The 18,662-nt window shown below is 44.3% G+C and overlaps 1 protein-coding gene across 1 annotated transcript in view; it reads left to right on the top strand.

Annotated features, from left to right (window-relative positions):
* Nucleotides 1-17,318, top strand: part of LOC144158545 (uncharacterized) — a 33,383-nt gene extending 16,065 nt beyond the window's left edge. Inside the window, exons 4-5 of the mRNA XM_077689501.1 lie at nucleotides 39-165; nucleotides 14,915-17,318. Of these exons, the coding sequence (XP_077545627.1) occupies nucleotides 39-165; nucleotides 14,915-15,701 (914 nt within the window). The 3' untranslated portion in view covers nucleotides 15,702-17,318. The remainder of the gene's footprint in view (nucleotides 1-38; nucleotides 166-14,914) is intronic.
* The last annotated feature ends 1,344 nt before the right edge of the window (nucleotides 17,319-18,662 follow it).

Raw genomic sequence — 18,662 nt, 5'->3', positions numbered from 1 at the left:
CATTGCCTTTAGCTGCTCTGACCATTGATTTCTTTCAGTTCGAAATTTGGACAGAGCTGAAGCTTGTGTCTTGGAGCAGTTCTCTGCTTCAGGAGATGGTGCTGACATTGCGGTAGAAGGTGGTTTTCGCACCTGCTGCTGCCGCCCATGTTCTGGAAACACAGGGTAGGTTGCAATGCTTGCAGTGTGTTTTGTGGAAACTAAACACTGTTAAAAGCTCAGGCTTTAAAACAGGCATTCATTTTCCTGAATGTGGGAGATGTTTTGCTACAGGACATGGACAAGACAAAGAGAAAACATTTTATTGAGTGTTCCTTAGGTCAGAGGATACTCATGGCTGTAGGCGTAAACTGGGCAGCAATGTTGGTTGGTCGGGTGACCATCGTGGTTTGCACACTTGTGTCCGGGCTATGCATTGCTACCTCCCACTGCTCATTGGATGTGAATAGTGAAGGTTATTTTCAGGGCAGGCCCATATTATGTGAGATAGATTGGTTGGGGCGCCGCATAGGAGGCAATCAGCGGTGGGTATACTGATGGCTGAATGGTGTTAGCCTTCGAAGGTTTGGTAAGGCTATGTTTATTAGGAGGTGCCAAACATGCGCTTGCCTGCTGTTTAGGTTTTTGACCGCCAGAGTGTAGATCTGGCAGGAGAGCCAGTATTGCATGCTTTCATTGCAAAACACTAGTCTATCCCTTGCAGATCTGGCTTCGTGGTTTTGGTGTAGACTAGTTCACACCAGGATGGTCAGGCTTGGGCCACTCTTGTGAGGTGCCTCGTTTTTGTTGAAGCCAGAGTCCACACCAGTTCGACAGGGGGCAGAGGGAGGTTTCGGTTGAAGATTTTGGGTGCTGTTTTGGTGGTTAAGCCGGCTGCGAAATTTTGTATTGCGGTTTTCGAATCTGAGATTACTGGTTGGTTTGGATTGCAGTGAAAGTGCTAAGGCCATTTCTGCCCCTTCCCTACACGGGGCACCTTGAGTAATTTTGGTGACGGTGTTGGTGACACCGTGGACCCCGAGCCCCCATACTCACGCTGTAACCGACTGTGGCAATGAGTTTTAAGGTGAAGGGGACCAACCTCAAACGGTGGCCGTCGGAGTCGTGGTCAAGCTCCGGCGGATTTGTGGTGTGTTTACCAGGCAGGGAGCTCCGGGGCCTCTTTGACCATCAGGGTAAAGTCAAAGAAGAAAGTACCCCCATCCCCTGCTTTATACTATGGCGCATGGTATTATCTAAACCCTTTCTTCCAAATGATCGGGCCCCGAAAAGGGCCCGCACCGAAGCAATCTTTAAACCCCTACCCAACCTCGTTTTCAACAACCCTGACAACTTTCCTCGATTCCTAGTCATGCAGACTGCTGACAAAGCCACCCCAATAACTTTGAAATCTGTGTTCCTGATCGCCAATGTCATAGTTGGAAAAAACTATGACGCAAAGAAACTTGCATCTGGTGACATGCTTTTTGAGGTCAGAACTAAGGAACAATCTGCTAACCTTCTAAAACAGACAAGCATAGGTGACTTACAGATCACTTTAACACCTCACCGAACCCTCAACAGCTGCCAAGGTGTGCTCTCGGAAACTGAACTCATAAATGAAACTGAAGCAGATATTCTTGAGCGCTTGCGTGAGCAAGGAGTGACTCATGTTAGATGTATCACAATAAGGCGCGACGGAAATGAGACCAAAACCAAACATATCTTGTTGACTTTTGATCGTAGTACACTCCCTGAATCTGTCAAAGCCGAGTTTCTCCACTGTCAGATAAGGGCGTACATCCCAAACCCGCGACGTTGCTACAAATGTCAAAGGTATGGGCACAGTATCAACAACTGTCGAAGGCAAAACACATGCAAAATGCTCGAAGCAAGACCACCAGACAGATGAGTGTAATGTAACACAATTTCACTGTGTTAACTGTGAAGGACCCCACGCTGCGTACTCCCGTTCTTGCAAAAAATCCAAAAATAAGAAAGAAATCATAAACCTGAAAGTGACCCACAACCTGTCTTAGCCAGAAGCTCGAAAAAGACACTCGATGCTTCCCTCAGGAAGTTACGCTGACGCTGCTTACCGGGGGGGCGAGGTGGCGTCAGGTTTCGGTGGCGACCCAGTGCAGCAACGCTGACCTGGTGCCACCCCCGCCCCCCACTGGGCTGGCTTCTGCTGCCCAAAATGTTGTACCACAGCCTGTGGATTCCACTGCGGCTGAGGTTGCAATGAACACCGTAGGTGAAGACGGCTTGCTTTCCCCTCCTGCTGCGCTGTCGCCCTTGGGCACAGTGGGCAGCGAGGTGGGGAGCCTTTCATCCACATCTACGCACAGAACACCGCTACAGCCGCCATTGGCCCATGCGGCAAACACAAGTGGCGCTCTCCGAGGTCCACAGCAAAAGGATGGAGATCCTGCATTTACTCCTTTGCCGTCGGATGAAGACATGAATGTAACACCCACGCCAGCTCGGTCAGCTGTTCAGCCAAACGAGCAGTGTGGCAACATCGGCCGCAGGAAAAAACCAGCTCCACGCATAACTGGCCCTAACGCAGGCTCAGTAACATAGATAACACCACCCGTCTGCAACATACAGATACATGCTGCACTCTCTCTTTAAATACTTATGGTAGTACAATGCATACACAATGGAACTGCAGGGGCTTAATGAAAAACTTGGATGACATTTACGAAATTCGTCATAAAAACCAATGAACCATCTTATGTCTTCAGGAAACACAATCAAAACCCAAACTTTCTGAAGCGCTATTCTGTGTTTTGGAAACAGGGACGACTGTTCTCACTCCTCTGGTGGTGTAGCTATAGTTATACAACAGTCTATTCCCTGTCAATTTGTTCCTTTGACCACAACCCTCGAAGTGGTTGCTGTACGTGTAATAATCGCCGACAGGTTATTAATGATAGCTTCAATATATACTCCTCCTGACTTTCGTCTTTGTAGTCCAGAATTTGAATCCCTAATTAACCAGCTACCGGACCCATTTCTACTTGTGGGTGACTTTAATGCTCACAGTAAACTGTGGGGATCTGAACGCGAAGATGGCCGGGGTTGTTTAATTGAAAGATTCTTACGGTCATCTGGTGCTTGTATTATTAATAAAAAGAAACCAACATACTACAGCACAACCCATAACACCTACTCACATATCGATTTACCAACAGGTTCATCCATCCTCTTTCCTTCAATCGAGTGGACTGTGGACTCCAACCCTTATGAAAGTGACCACTTCCCTGTCACTTTTAAGTGTCTAGATACGCTCTCTGAGAGTTCCATTTACCATAAAAGGTTTAAACAAAGCCGTACAGACTGGGTGGTTTTTAAAGGGAGACGCTCCTCGAAAACACTTTTTTTGTTATTCAAGTTAGAGCTTCAGAAATTGGACCACTCATGTAGTTTTTCCTCCTGATTCCAAATCTGTAATAAGTTTTTACATGAGTGCAATAGTTTGTGAGTTATGTTGCAAGTAATGGTGAAACTTGATAAGTTTTCTGGAAACTTTCGCACATACTAACTGTTCATGCAGAAAGTTGTTCAACAGCTCCTTTTGCTCCCTATTAGCCATAGAGTGCTGATATCTAGCTAGAAATTGTGCTCAAACTTTGAAACTATGAAAAAAATATCTGTGTAGCAAAGTACCTTTTTTTGCCACTCGACTACGAGGTAATTAATAGATATTTACGGCTGAGAGGTAGTGCTGATTCAAGTAGATATCGGCACTCTACGCACTCTCCTCAATGTGTTAGCCAAAGTTCATTGTCGTATGACCATTCTAAGTGCCTGAAACACGGCCCGCAAAAAATGCAAATCGGCCAGAATTGCGAAATGAGAAAGACGCATTTTGAAAGTTTGAAAGTGTGTATTTACAAAAATGAAAGATGCAGTAGCACGAAACTTGTGCTGAACACAAACACACATGTCCAGAGAGAATATTGGGTGTCTAAAACTCTCCAGCGCCATAGGTTTTCCCTTCCCGGCTGGTGGTGCCATTGTGGTGCCATTGCTTAAACAAGGGAAAGATGCGTCTTCTCCTTCTAGCTATCGGCCGATAGCACCAGTTGTTTAGGTAAACTGTTCGAGAAGATGGTCAATAGAAGGCTTATGTACTTGTTTAGAATACCGTGGTATTCTAGATAGCTGCCAGGCAGGTTTCTGTTCAGGAAGATCTACAACCGACCAGCTTGTGGCATTGGAATCGTACGTTAAAGATGCGTTTGTCCACAGGCAGCACTGTATGTCTATCTTCTTCGACTTGGAGAAGGCGTACGATACTGCGTGGCGCTATGGCATCCTCGTGGACCTCAAAGCTTACAGTGTTTCTGAAAATATGCTCAATACTACGGAAAGCTTCCTGTCTGAGCGAGCTTTTCGCATAAGGGTCGGAGCATCACTTTCTAGAATACGCATTCAAGAAAACGGAGTACCGCAGGGTGGAGTACTGAGTTCTACACTTTTCATTGTCAAAATAAACTCACTCCAAAAGGCACTGCCACCTGCAATTTTTTACTCAGTGTAGGTTGATGATATTCAAATCAGCTGGAAGTCTTGTAATCCCTCAATCTGTGAGCAGCAGTTACAACTTAGTGCTAATAAACTTGTAAAGTGGGCCGATGAAAATGGTTTTATGATTAATCCTGAAAAGAGCACATGTGTACTGTTTTCTCGGAAGCGTGGAGTCCGGTTTGACCCTGAAGTTCGTATTAATAATGTAGTGGTTCCCATCAAAAATGAACTCAAGTTTCTGGGCATTCTGCTGGACAAAAGGCTGACATTTATCCCCCACATTAAACAACTCAAAATTAAGTTCACTAAAACTGAACATTATTAAAACACTGTCCAACCAATCATATGGTGCTGATAAGACATGCTTGCTCCGTCTTTTCAATAGTTTAGTCCGATCGCGCATAGACTACAGTAGCGTGGTGTATGGTTGTGCTTCCAAAGCAGCTCTAAAAATGCTCGGCACAGTGTTGCATTTAGGGCTTCGCCTTGCGTCCGGGGCTTTCCGGACAAGCCCTATAGAAAGCCTGTACGTTGAAACTAACCAGTATTGCTTAGAGCACCAATGCACATACATGGCACTTTTGTACTGTGTGAGAGTGACGATGAGGAATCATTCGTTCAATGCTATTATTCGAAACACATCATCTGAAAGGTTGTTCTTGAACCATCCGTCACTCTCTCTGCCTTTTTCTCTCCGAGTGAGAGCAGAGGCAGAGGACCTTGGTGTCACCCTGACAGACACCTACAAAAGAAACATCACCGAGTTTATTGCACCTTGGAATCTGCTCCCTGTCATCTGTGACATGTCTTTCAAGGAAATTGACAAAAGACACGCACCCAAGGAACTCATTTTGCAACACTTTCTACACTTACAATACAAGTACCCATACACTGCTTTTTATACGTATGCCTCAAAGCCTGCAGTCCATTTATGCGGCACATGGTCCCCACTTTTCCAGTGCAAGAACGCTGAAAAGAAACCCAAGTATATTTACGACAGAGGCACTTGCTATTTTAATCACTCTGGAACACATAACACAAACGTAAACACAAAAACCCATTATATTCACAGACTCAAGTGTTGTAACAGCGTTACGCTCAAACAAAAAAAGTAGAAATGCGATATTCAACTAGGTCTGGAAAGAAATAATGTCAGTGTATGCTTTAAAACAGACCATAATAGTGTGCTGGGTGCCTGGACACTGCGGAATTCCTGGCTATGAGCTCGCTGACCAGAGCGCCGCCGCAGCAGCACTCCGCTGTGAAATCGATGTCCCTCAGCTGTCCTATTTTGACATAAAAGCGCTCATTCATAAGACACTTCGAAAACGCTGGCAGCAACACTGGGACACACAGACAGAAAACAAACTCCACACTATAAAACACCAAATTGGCAGCTACTACACAGAAAAACATCACAGAAAACCAGAAGTGTACTTGTGCAGACTACGTATATGTCATACATATGCCACTAATTCCCATCTTTTAAATGGAGCCCCACCGCCACGATGCAACAGTTGTGGACATCGTCTGTCAGTAATGCATGCTCTCGTTGAATGTCCGCACTTTCACAGTGCGAAAAAGAAGCATTTCCACGAGCTCTACACTCAAAGGATTCCACTTAATCCAGCATTGTTTTTAGGCGACAAACCCGTCATTCCTATAAACGCCTCTTTGTTTACCTTGGAGACATTGGATTTTTAAAAGGCATCTCCTACCACATATGATAACAAAGCCCCTCAGTGGGGTAGCTTTGATTGAACATTCACTCTTTACTCTGACGTCATAATCATCTGGCTCACTCCAGAGTTTGTTTTTACGTAAGGGGCTCTATACACCCCGCAGTAACGTATCACATTTCTATTTTACTTAAAATTTTAAACCAGAAACGACACAACCATTGTGTTGGCGCTCTTTGGCCTTCGTTGCCATTGCGCCGGAAAACAAACAGTATCATCATCATCATTGCTGCCTCTTCCGCTGTCTCAGGTCTGAGGGCCTCGATAGTTGCAGTATCCAGAGGAGATCCTCCGGCATTTACTGCAGCGATTGCAAATGCCTCAGAATGCCTATATTCAGCTGTGTCAACATGCATGATGCTGGGCTTCCTTTCAAATTTTGTCTAGAGAGCTAAAGTTCTTTTTTCTTTTTGCTGTGTGTGATGTCTGGGATGCACGGTTCATGGAATTGGCCTAATGCCTAGGTTTGCATGTGTGTCATGCAGTATTGTGGGTTTGCCAGCTTGTTGAAGAGGTTGTTTGATTCCCAAGTTATGCAGGATGTGTACTCCAGTGGGGATTTTCGATAATCACCATATTGATTTATCAAGTAACATTTGATAAGTTCTTCGACTTCATTGTAAACTCCTAGTCACTCGAGTGTGGCTGTGGAGGAGCATAGGGGCAGGTGCAGTGGGGATTTATATTCTTTCCTTATTAACTTATTCACTTTGTTTAGTTTTGCAGTGCTTGGGTGTAGATAGGGTAAAAAATAATTTATTCTGCTGATACCAAATGTTTGTACCAGCCTAATGCCCTCCTCTTTTAAACTTCTGCATCGGTTTGAAATCCACTGAATCAGACCGATTGTTTGGTTGATATGTCTTTCGATTGGCCTGACGAATTTAGTGTATGCCGTGGTCTGAATTTTGAGGCCTGAGATTTTTAGTGATGAGACCCTTGAATCATATTTTTGTAGATGTGTAATTTAATGTTGGCGAGTGGCTGTTTCCTTCATTTTGTAAGGATTAGAAAGCTTCCAGACTCATTGGCTAAACATGATAATCCGGCCTATTCTGCTTCTATTACCACCTGTGAAACCTTTAACTGCGCTTCCTCTATGTACGTGTCACTAACGCCTCTCATCCACGGAGTAATATCCTCTGCATACAAACTGAATTTCAGGTCAAAGATTACGTTTAGCTGTTTGGGGATGTTCAGTATTTCCAGTTTAATAAGGAGTGTCGAGAGCACTGCCCCTTGCGGTGTGCCCTTGTCTGAAAGTGAAATAGTGGTCAAGGTGATGCTTCCTATGTTAAGTACGGCAGTGCTATTTCTAAGAAAGCTCCTAATGAAGTTGTGTGTGGGTTCTTGGGTTGGTTGATTCCAGCCCTGTCATAATTGCAGCATGGGTGATATGTGAAAAGCCTTGGCCAGATCGAGTGCCATTATTGCTGCCACATCTAGGCTATCTGAAGAGTTGTAATATTGTGCGATAGCTGGAGCTGAATACCTTGCATAGATAGACCTACCCCGAAAGCTATCATTTTTTGTTTGAGCTGGTGTGTATCTTGAATGTGCTGTGTGAGTCCTTCTAGGATGATATGTTCCAATAGCCTTGTCTTAATAGATTGGTCTTAGATGTTTCAAATTTAAAGGAGTACTGACACTAAATTTCTCGCTTTCGGTTTTTATGCTATAAAGAATACCTAGTGGTCCAGTAATTACAAAAATCGAACCGAAAGGGGTAAGCCGCAAGCGTAGAAATAATTATAACGCATTTATTCCAATCAGTTTCAAATTCGGTCGTCGTGCGCAAAACGGCCATTCAAATGCAGGACGGAGAATTTGACGTTACGGTTTCCGTGGCATCAAGGACATTTGCCGCATCGTCTGCTACTATTGCACATGGTTCCCACTCGCCCGCGCAGTCGACATGTCTCAATCGTCAGACTCGGATTAGTCGCTGCTACCCGACAGACAGAACAACTTTTTTTTTTCACATCTTAATTTCTGCATTGTACATGTTATAAACCTTGCGACGGAAATGGGGGGGTTTATGCTGCAGGGATAGGGGGGCCGCTGTCCATGTCTTCGAGGTGGGGTGGTCCCGAGGTCGACTCTGCGAAGAAATGGCCGGGTCCTTTCTCGTCCATAAAATATTGAAGAAAAGCCCGCCAGAGCCGCAGTGCTTCTGATGATCCAACATGCGATGGTGGATTGATCCACTCCTGGAGGGTACCAGGGCGGCGTACGCTGAGAGACTGAAGTGCAGTCTCCTGAACCACGGTAAAGGCAGGGGAATGCCACAAAAGATGTTCAGTTGTACCTCTTGCGTGGCATAATGGGCACTGTGGGGTCACGTATGAACGCGGGTTGATGAGGTGTAGCCGCGCTGGGGACAGAAGTTGGCCAGTCTTGGCTCGGCTTAAGAATCCGGCTTTTTCATTGCGCTGTGGCGGCCTCTGATGGCACCGCCGAGAAGCGATATGGCAGGGGTGCAAGTGGGCCGCCACTGCAGCGGAAAGGCAATCGGGCCTGCGTAGCTGGTGTTTGTTTGTTTTACATGAATTGTATAGCCAGCCTAAAGCTGCAAATGGACTAACTATGCTGGAAGACATACGTTTTCAGCGTGGGAAACCTCTGAACAAGCGTGCGACGCTCGTTAAATTTTGCAGCGGTTCCGCAAGTGTCAGTTCCGGAGGGGGGCTATCTGAGGCTGTGGAAGCGATGGTCTCACGCCATTTGTTTCTCTCTTCTTTCTGCCTCTTAAAAGGGAAAGGAGGGGGACAAACATTTGTCAGACAGCAGCATAAACACACGCAACTAAGGTGGTCTTTATAAAAATCATTGCTTGATGCTGGTATGAAAGATTTCAGCGAAGAAAAATTATACGTGGCTGCATATTTGCTCAATACCGCTGTTCCTTTTTTTTCCTGCTCTGTTTCTTATTATAACGAGCATAAATGCATGTGCAGATTACTTTTGTGAAAGTTTTGACAAATAGAAATGCACCACAAAAAAAAAACAATTCTCTGAGATACGTTGGGACTTCGGAGTCCCAATGTATCTCAGAAAATTGCTTTTTGTGGTGCTTATATTCGTAACAGTAGTTGTTCATCCTAGTCGCACGATTACACTTCCTTCTTTAGAACTGTTAGTCTGGAAAGTTGGTATTGGTGCATTCCTTTTAAACAGTGGCAATCACGGGCGAAAAAAAACAATGGTGCTCAGGAACTACATTTCTACTGAAATCGCACGCTCCTCGTAATTTGGATCAATACATTTCCCAGCATTGAAGGGCTGTTTGCAGATTACAGTGAGAAAAAAAAAACCACTTTCCGTAAGCACGCCAGGAGAAAAAAATAAAAACCAAAATAAAAAAAGCACCCAGCAGTATTCGAACCGCCATGTATGAGCGGTGCGCAGTGTCTGACACTCTAAACTACTCGGCCACGGTGCAGTAACTGAAACTACCTGAATGCCGCGGACACGAAGCTGAAGCTTAGCTTATGTTGTTTTGTACCTCTCTGAAAAAGTTTTTTTACAGTATTGCTGGCACAGAAACTTATCATTATTTGAATAGCGCTTGCCCACTAAAATACTCTTGAACCTCCACGAATACTTCATACACAGAGACTCTGGGCGTTACGTATTAAGCCAGGAAGTACGTTCGCAAAATTAGCTCGCAAGCAGATCGCGAGTTCACCCGTCGAAAAAAATGTGCTTTTCGTACATTTGTTTTGCGTTGAAAACATTGGTTGATTTTGATTCTTCGTTTTCTAGATTAAGGTTAGTAACTCTTCGTGTGGACTTAACATGCCTTACATTTTCTACAATCGTGCCAGCCGTGCACGCATATGAAGCTTCTGTTAAGCGAAGTCAGAGAAGCGTCGCTAGCCACGAAATACGGAACGCATACCTAGTATTAAGGTACTTTCGCTTCGTTGACCTTACGAAAGTTAATATGCTCTGCGAACTAGCAAAATAGAGGCACATTCATCGTGGGCCGAACCTTGTCGGGGCCGACTGGCCTCTTTGGTCAACAACCCCTTCACAAATCTCACTCCGTTTGTGCGTTTGAATCGTCGGAGTAATATGACAAGGCGATCTCGGTATTTGGCGTGCCAGCAGTTTGTCGTCTCCGGTGGTGTGAATGCCTGGTGTGACTGCGACGAGGCAGAACGGGGTGTTTCTGCATGGTGCCTTGGCGGACAGCTCCTGATTTGTTTACTCCTGTTTCGGGGTTGAGTGTGTCGATAAAAACAGAAATTTCACCCTGCATGTTCTGGTTTGCTCGGCAATTGCATTTGTAAAACGTACTGTACTTCGTTTTCTCTGTGGGGGCAAAACCCGGTCGCATACTTTCACTATACACGGGCTCAGTTACAGCAGCAGACAGCAGCGGGGTCAGCGCGGAGCAGACCGGCCGACCCCTGCCAGACTGTTTCCAGCTTCCTCCGCCAGGGACATGCGCATGCGCACTAGAGTTGTGAAAGAGGCGTATTACCGCCTCTATCCTTCGAAGAGTGCTGGGTAGTCGCCGATATTTTTCCTCGGGGTTGGCCAAGTGCCGGAGAATGCTGCGGCAATAGCATTGAGCACGATGCCAAGTCTTGGCCTTATCTATTAGAGGCGACGGTGGGTGAGCAACATTGGCAATGTCCAAAGAAGTGGAAACGACAGCGCATCCAGGCAAAGGTGCGGAAAGAGCTGCAGCGCAGGCTGCCTGGTGTGCCTTTTCATTCCCAGTAATTCCCTCATGCGCAGGAATCCATTTGATGACTATGTTGTAGCCTTCCTCCCGTAGGCGACGGGCTTCTTTCCGAATTGTGTTAAGAACGGAGTAGTCCGCTCCCCCTGCATGGCAGGCGGTGGACGCTGCTTGCGATTCTGTGTAAACATAATAGGTGCTAGATGACGGATCCCGCCTTTCCACTATTCGAGTAATGGCAAGGCATATGGCGATCAGCTCAATATTGGTGACCGTGTGTTCGTCGGTGACCCGTTGAACTACAGTCGTGTCTGTCTCGGAATCGTGGCAAGCTATTGTGGCGCCATTTTGGAACTGGGCAACATCCATGTATAGTTGAATGGTCCCTTCTAGGGATAGCTTGTGTGACATCTTCATGTGACGTTTAGCGGCAGCTTTGTGCCTTTGCGGATTAGCTGAAATCATGTTCTTTGGTAATGGTATACCATCCACTAAATCGACGAGTTCCCATGGTGGGGCAGGAGATGAGAGCAACTCCAGGTTGTCAATGTCGTATCCCAATGCCTGCAAGATGTGACGGCCAGCCAGCATTGTGGAAAGACCAACGCGCTGGGCTTTTTGGCCAGGCGATTAGGCCGAAAACATCTTCTCCGTTGTCCGTTTTTAATATCGCTGTGGCTCAAACTGGCGCAGACCGTGATAGCAACAGCTTGTCGCCACTCTTCCAATCTGATCGCGGAAAAGAAGTTTCACATGCGAGAAATAGATGTTAGTGTAGTGAAAAATTGTGCTAGGGGTTGTTGTCAGCACTAAATTTAAAAGTGGCAATCAGATATTTGCCGTGATAGTGAGCCTACGCTGACAGGCAGTGGAGGTTCGGCACTCTGACCTAGCACTGCCGGCACAGCGGTGCGGCATGTGGCTGAAAGATGGCGCCACCTGCGCGGTAGAATCTAAAAGGCCATGGCAGATGTCTTGGTCACCGATCGCTCAAACGGCAATTATCGCCAAATTAAAGTTCCACATCCGAAAAAGGGGATGGTAGTATAGTGAAAGTTGTGCAAGGGATGGTCATTCGAAGTTGTACTGATAGCAGCGATCAAATATTCACCTCGGTGCTAGGCCTAAAGTTCCCAACACCCAAGCTGACCCGAGAAACGCCGAGCCTGCTGCCGTGGGTAACAGTTCTTGTGGCCGCCGCTGCGCACGAACTCAGTCCACGTTTCACGCTGCATGTCATCGCGTGAATTTGTTCGGACAGGCTTCCACTGAGCAGTACTTCTCATTCCAAGAGCTTGCTAGAGCAGAACTTTGACGAGCTCGGCGACACGCACCGGCCGCTCAGATAAGACACCGCGTAGTTTTCGGCACCAGTGCAAGGGAGCACCATGCGCCTGCCACGAACTGAAGAGCAAAGACGTCGAACACGCAAAGTGCGCAAAGTTTACAAGCATTGCTCACAGAGGTACACCCACGCCTCCTGCCGAAACAAAGGCCACCGACAACAGCAGTGCAGGCTATCGTTTCCGGTTCTGAAAAGAACTATATGACGTCACCCTGAACCGTCCAGACACGCCAGACAATGTGTCATAACGCCGATAGCGATTTCGCTAATGCTGCCGCTTTGTGGTAGCTCGCAGCCGGGACAATTATAATTGATTTTCGATGTGATTCTATGCTCGGATCGCTGCACAAATTTCTGTGAAGCATCTGTTCAAACTACAGAAGCCAATTATATCAATTTTTAGGCATCGAAATTTGGTGTCAGTACTCCTTTAAGGATTTGGTCTGTTATAGAATAAATACAGCATTGGACACGATGCAAATGGGAGGTCCTCTGTATGTCTTGGTCGTATTAAAGGCATGCAGGGTAAGTCCTTCAGCTTCCTCAGCCCATGTTGCGAGCCTGATAAGCTCTACCCCTTAACCCTTTCGGCCCTGGTGTCCTATATTTAGGACATTAACTAAAAGTCTTCTAGCAATTTGAGAACAAAACAAAAAGAGATAGTTTTCTGGGAAATAGTTCTTTAAGCATGCCCCTTCCGATTGATATAACTATTGTTCGTTTTTTGCTATTGCTTAACACATGAAAGAGGAAGGCATTGCAGTGAAGACCAAATTGACGTCAGGGTGACTCCAAGGACTGAAGTCATAGTTAGATTACAAGGCTCTCAATCGAAAAATATTTGCACTACCAGCTTCAATTTTTGTATGTGGGTTGAGTTCTTTCCAAAATTTGGGAAAAAAGCAAAAAAAGTTTTTCTACTCGACTTTAAAATTTTAATTGCCTAATGACCTAATTAATTGGCATGCCTGTAGATCGGTAATTAAATGCGTCACAAGCTCAATTTTTTGTTTTTAAACTAATAGGGCACAAATATTAAAGAAAACACATAGAAAAAATCTTTTCAGTAGAAAGAAAAAATTCAGGGCTGAAAGGGTTAATACAGCTTGAGCACTTTGTTTCTGCCCCTCTTGGAATTCAGTTCAGCAGGTGTGTATGCTTGCACATTAAAAAAGTATAAAACGCAACATTGCTTGTGGAGCCTACTTCTGCATGAATTAAAATAGAAACGAGGTTTGAAAACTTGGATGCAATAAAAAAAATTTCACCTATACGGACTTTATTACAGAAGAGGTTTTTAATGCCAAAAATGGCAACAAGTTTTATCTGCATATACTGGTTAACAGCATCATAATGCACTGTAGACTAGGGAGTGATTTAACCTGACTGCTTCACATTTATGATAATTCAGAATGGGTAACAAAAACTTAACAATAAAAGCAGGCTTCATAACAGAAGACTTACAGCAATCGGAAAGTTTATTGTTTGGGCTGCGCAATATATCATGGAAAAACAGAACGGAAGAAAGGAACATTAAAAGCACCAAATAGAAAAAATGAAGCTATACAAGTGACAGAGAATATGATAGGCACTGGAGCCAGTCACACTCATGGGCAACAAAGCGTGAAGAGTCAAAACAGTATCTTGTTTGCCAAATGATCGCACAAGTGTCCCCCTGTGTTGCTCATTGGGTATGTAGCGTGTATTTTTTTCCTTTTGGTGGCCTTTGCAAGGAAGGGTACACAGTCAAATTTGCAGTAAAAGATGGCAAGGTTACCATTGCCTGTGCCAGTTTTAAGGGAGTTAATGATGACACGACTCATCATTTAGGCAGTGCCCTATCTGATGTAAATCACTCTACCCGTGAGCAGAATGTCAGACATGGCAGCACACTTGCACGGAATGTGGAGTTTGTTTTGTTTTTGTAAGCAAATGGTGTCTGTCAACTCTTTTGAGTCCATGTCAGCTGAGAGCAATGAGTCTGGTTCACAAAAACACACATCAATGCGAGCACATTCTCCCACCTTCCCAAGCCAGTGGGAAATACCTAAATGTTTCCTGCGAATTAACATGTTCACTGCCTTGTCGGTCACTGGTGGGTTACCGCCCTGGGGTCCTACATGGCAGTAAAGTTACGAGCATGAATCTGCTTGCGGATGTGATATCTTCATCACAGTATCACAACTGCTATAAGTTGGAGTTTTTGCTGTGTTTTGTGCATGAGTAAACATGTTATTTTGTGAAACTTCTGGTTAAATATTTTTTTTGACAATGAATTTAGAATCTTTCAGTTATTTAAGGAGAGCGCTTAGCATTTTTTATGCATGTTTTTGATGGCCTAATTAGGGCTTTGAAAATGTGAATAATGGATGTGGAATGTGTTAGGACCTTCCGCCAGGCTTTTTTAAGTGCTTCAATCATTCTGTGTGTTGGGACATGAGGTGCTCTGTTAATATTGTCACCTTGGCCATACTCAGCTGTGTCCAGGGGTACTCTGTGCCTGTATTTTTTCGAATGCTAGCATATTTTGGTTGGTTTTGGTCATGCAGTTGGCATATATGCAGTCTTTATTATTCTTGAACAGTTTATCCAATAGTGTGTCTCATTATTTCCACTTAGGAATTTTTGCTCTGATGGCAAGAATATCCTGTTTGGAGGGAAGCTGTATTCCTGCCTTTCCTGTGAACAACTCAACCACGAGACCACTCATGGCGAAGGGTGTGCCACCACGACGCTTCACATCTGCACTGTTTGCAAAAAAGCTTTCAGTGGAAACCGCGGCTTTGGCCAACATATGAAAATGCACTCCAGCAAGGATTCCCACGAGTGTCGCTCCGGTAATGGGCAATTTACATACACAACTACCCTGGTTATTTACGCAAGTGCACACTCTGGTGAAAGTTTCCACACATGTAGCATCTGTCGAAAGGTCTTTGCTCAAAAAGCTAGCCTGGTGGCTCATGAAAAATTGCACTGTGGCAAGAAAAAGCCGTATGTGTGTGGTATCTGTCGGAAGTGCTTTATGTTGCGAGGTAACCTTGTTAAACATGAAAGACTGCACTCTCGTGAGACGCCCTATGTGTGCAGCATCTGTTATAAAGGTTTCCTTTTAAGGAGACAACTGGCTCGTCATGAAAAATCACATTCTGCTGAGAGGAGCTATGCCTGCAGCATCTGTTATAAAGGTTTCCCTTTAAGGAGCCAACTTGCTCGTCATGAAAAATTGCACTCGGCTGAGAGGCGCAATGTGTGCAGAATTTGTAATAAGAGTTTCGCTACGAGATCCGATCTGGCTGGTCATGAAAGATCGCAGTCTGGCAAAAGGGCTTACGTGTGTAGCATCTGTAAAAAGGGCTTTACGACTAGCTGCCATTTGACCCGTCATGAATGGCTGCACTCTAGTTGAGGGGCTTATGTGTGTAATATTTGTCAGAAAAGTTTAAGGAAAAATGCAAACTGGCGGATCATGAAAGCCTCCACTCTGGTGAAAGACGCTATGTATGTAGCATCTGTCAGAAGAGTTTTTCTCAAAGAGACAGCCTGGTTGTTCATGAAAGAGTGCATTTTGGTGAGAGGCCCTTTGTATGTGCATCTGCAATCATAGTTTTTCTCGAAGAAACTGCCTGGCCAGGCATAAAAGATTGCACTCCGTGGAAAGGCCTTATGTTTGTGGCATCTGTCAGAAGAGCTTTGCCCGCGAACTGTCACTTTCAGAACATGAGAAAATATATACCAGCAAAATGCCCACTTAATAACAGGTAGAAAAGAAACATTTGTATGTCACATTGACAGTGCAGCAACGAAAAAGGTTATCCAGAAATTTGCACTGGCATACATACATACATACACTGGCATACTTGACATCTATCACACTGAGATAGATGTCAAGGGGTTGCATGTATTAGAGGAGCCTTCTTTACAAGCATATTTTGGCCATGCACGTGGTGGGACAATGACAAGGGACTTCAGTTCTAAAGTGTCTCCTGAAAGGGCTTTTTGAAACAACTGATTTATCATGACTGACTGCGCTCTTTGATAATCACTGCATCAGTGTTATCAGTTTAAACAGTTATGCTACAAAAAATTGGCTTAGAAACCACATTCACAGACTGCGAAGCGCCCCTCTAAGCAGAACCTGTGGAAAAAAACGAACACTTAAAATCAAATGTTGCTGTTCTTGAAATGGCAAAAGCTGCCTGTACTGTAAGCTTTCACAAAAGTTTTGTAAAAGGAAACCTAAAAACCATGAAAAATTGTATAGTGGTGAGAAATCTAATTTGTACAACCAAGAAAGGATTTCAAAAAGATACCTGGTTACACGATGTTAACTACACTGATTATTCAGTCAATATTTTGTCTGTGTGATGCACTTCAAGGTGTTGTGCTCCGGGGGTTTTCACTTTACACTGTGTATATTCTTGATCAACCTCACTTCATGACGGAGTAAGATCACTTCTTGTGTTGAAAAAAAAAAGTACTTTAGATTTTTCGATATGACTCTTGCCCATCTATGGTTCTGACTTTTTTCTCATTTTTTGTACTATTTCTTTGTAGGATTTACACCGCATGTTCTTTCACAGCTTGTATATTTTGACTATTTTTACTTTTTTACCATAATTTCTGTGCTGTCTGATTGTATCTGAGTCGTGTTTTCTAATTCTTGTTTTCTTTCTTTTTATTTGACCAGCATTTTGGGCATAATGCTTTTTTATCTATGATCTATGGGAGAGTCCTATGGGAGATCTGTGGTAGAGGACTTTGCCGTGCAATGGGCGTGGGTAGGCTGATGATGGTGACTTTTCTTCTTTCCCTCAATTGGCACCCCTGCTACCATCTGTAAGTCATTTTTCTAAGATGTAGCTTGCTTCTTTACAATATTTTTAAAGTGAGACTTGTTTTCACCCATGCACATGCTGATGCATGGGCTTTTGGGATGGTTAGTTTGGCTTCGAGCAACTTCTTTCCTAGTTTTGCTTAAGATATCATGTATTAGTCATGGGAAATAAAGTTACTTCATATGATTGGTGTGTCAATCTAAGGAGTGTTGACATGCTAATACCAAGAAATTTTCTCATATTTCTTTAGTGCTACCACAAAAATGTACATCAGGGCGTCTCACTGCGTCATGACTACTATAATAATTATAATAATTATATTGTCCGTAGCCAAGGATGACGCAGGTTTTGTTGAAGGGACGAATCTTCTTTATTGGAGCGTGCTTGTGCTCCTCAAATACTCCGAAAAAATTCAGAAGCGGTGACGAAGGAATCAACATGACGTGTGCGGATGCGTCGACAAATTTGCTACCGCAGCATCTGCCCTGTAAGCATCTTTCGGTGTAATTGTTGCTCGAACTGTCAAATTACATTGTGAACACTGAATATCAAAGAAGATTATACTAAGCTAGTGACGTCAGGGCGAAACACTCTCCCTGTTAAATAACATAGCCTGTGCAACATTAAAAAAAAAAACGAAAGAATAAACACACTCCTCTTGAAACGCAGATAACACAGCCGGGTGCTGCGGGATGGTACAAACAAAACAAAGTTCACGGCCTTACCCCCCTTTAAGTACATCGACCTGATGCTACAATAAAATGGCAGTGCAAACAAGAAAGTCCATCATCTTGCATAGTCAGCTTTGATGCGAACCACGTGGATGAATTCAGGCCGTGGGTGTTTTGGCAATGTGCCAGAGTCGCCCGTAAAGGAGTTAGCCGCAGTATTGTTGAATTCGGCAGGGCCTGAAATGCTGTTGTAGAAGTTTCTCAAGGGGTGGAACTGCTGCTCCAAGAGGGTGTTCATTTGAATTATTGCTCCATGTTTATTTCCAAAACTGTCTGAGGGTAATGGTGGTTTCTCCTGGGGACAAAAACGAAATTGAATATATTATTGCCATTTTCCGTGAGGTGATACAGCTGCTGCTATTTTTCCACTAATGTTCGCTGACTCGCATATTGCCAAAAATTTCTAGTTCCACAGAAAGAAACTTTCTTATGTAGTGCCTGACGGATTGGGCCCTTATTTCGAGGACATTGTAGTCAAGGAGTTGAATACACTTGGAGTGTTTTTATAATCCAAATTGATGAGACACTAATTCTGGAACAGCTCTGCGAACAGCTTCATGTGCTTGTAAGATACTGTTCTGACCAACAAAAAGAGCTGTTGAACTTTTGCGATCATTCGTCCTGGGATCAGCAAGGGCAGACATTCTCCTTAATGCTGTGAAGAAAGCATTACAAAACCCTCCAAGAGACAACCTGTTGTGTTTTTGCAGCGACTGGCCTTATGCAATGAAGAGCCTAAAAAGACAGCTGAAAAACATGTCAGCCCTGCCTTTCCGATATTGGGCAGTTTTCATTGCACAA

This window comes from Haemaphysalis longicornis, unplaced genomic scaffold (assembly GCF_048455015.1).
Source record: "Haemaphysalis longicornis isolate Haplotype H1 unplaced genomic scaffold, Haemaphysalis longicornis Haplotype H1 scaffold_10, whole genome shotgun sequence".
NCBI classification, from domain to species: domain Eukaryota; kingdom Metazoa; phylum Arthropoda; class Arachnida; order Ixodida; family Ixodidae; genus Haemaphysalis; species Haemaphysalis longicornis.
This window is presented reverse-complemented; position numbering and strand designations above follow the sequence as displayed.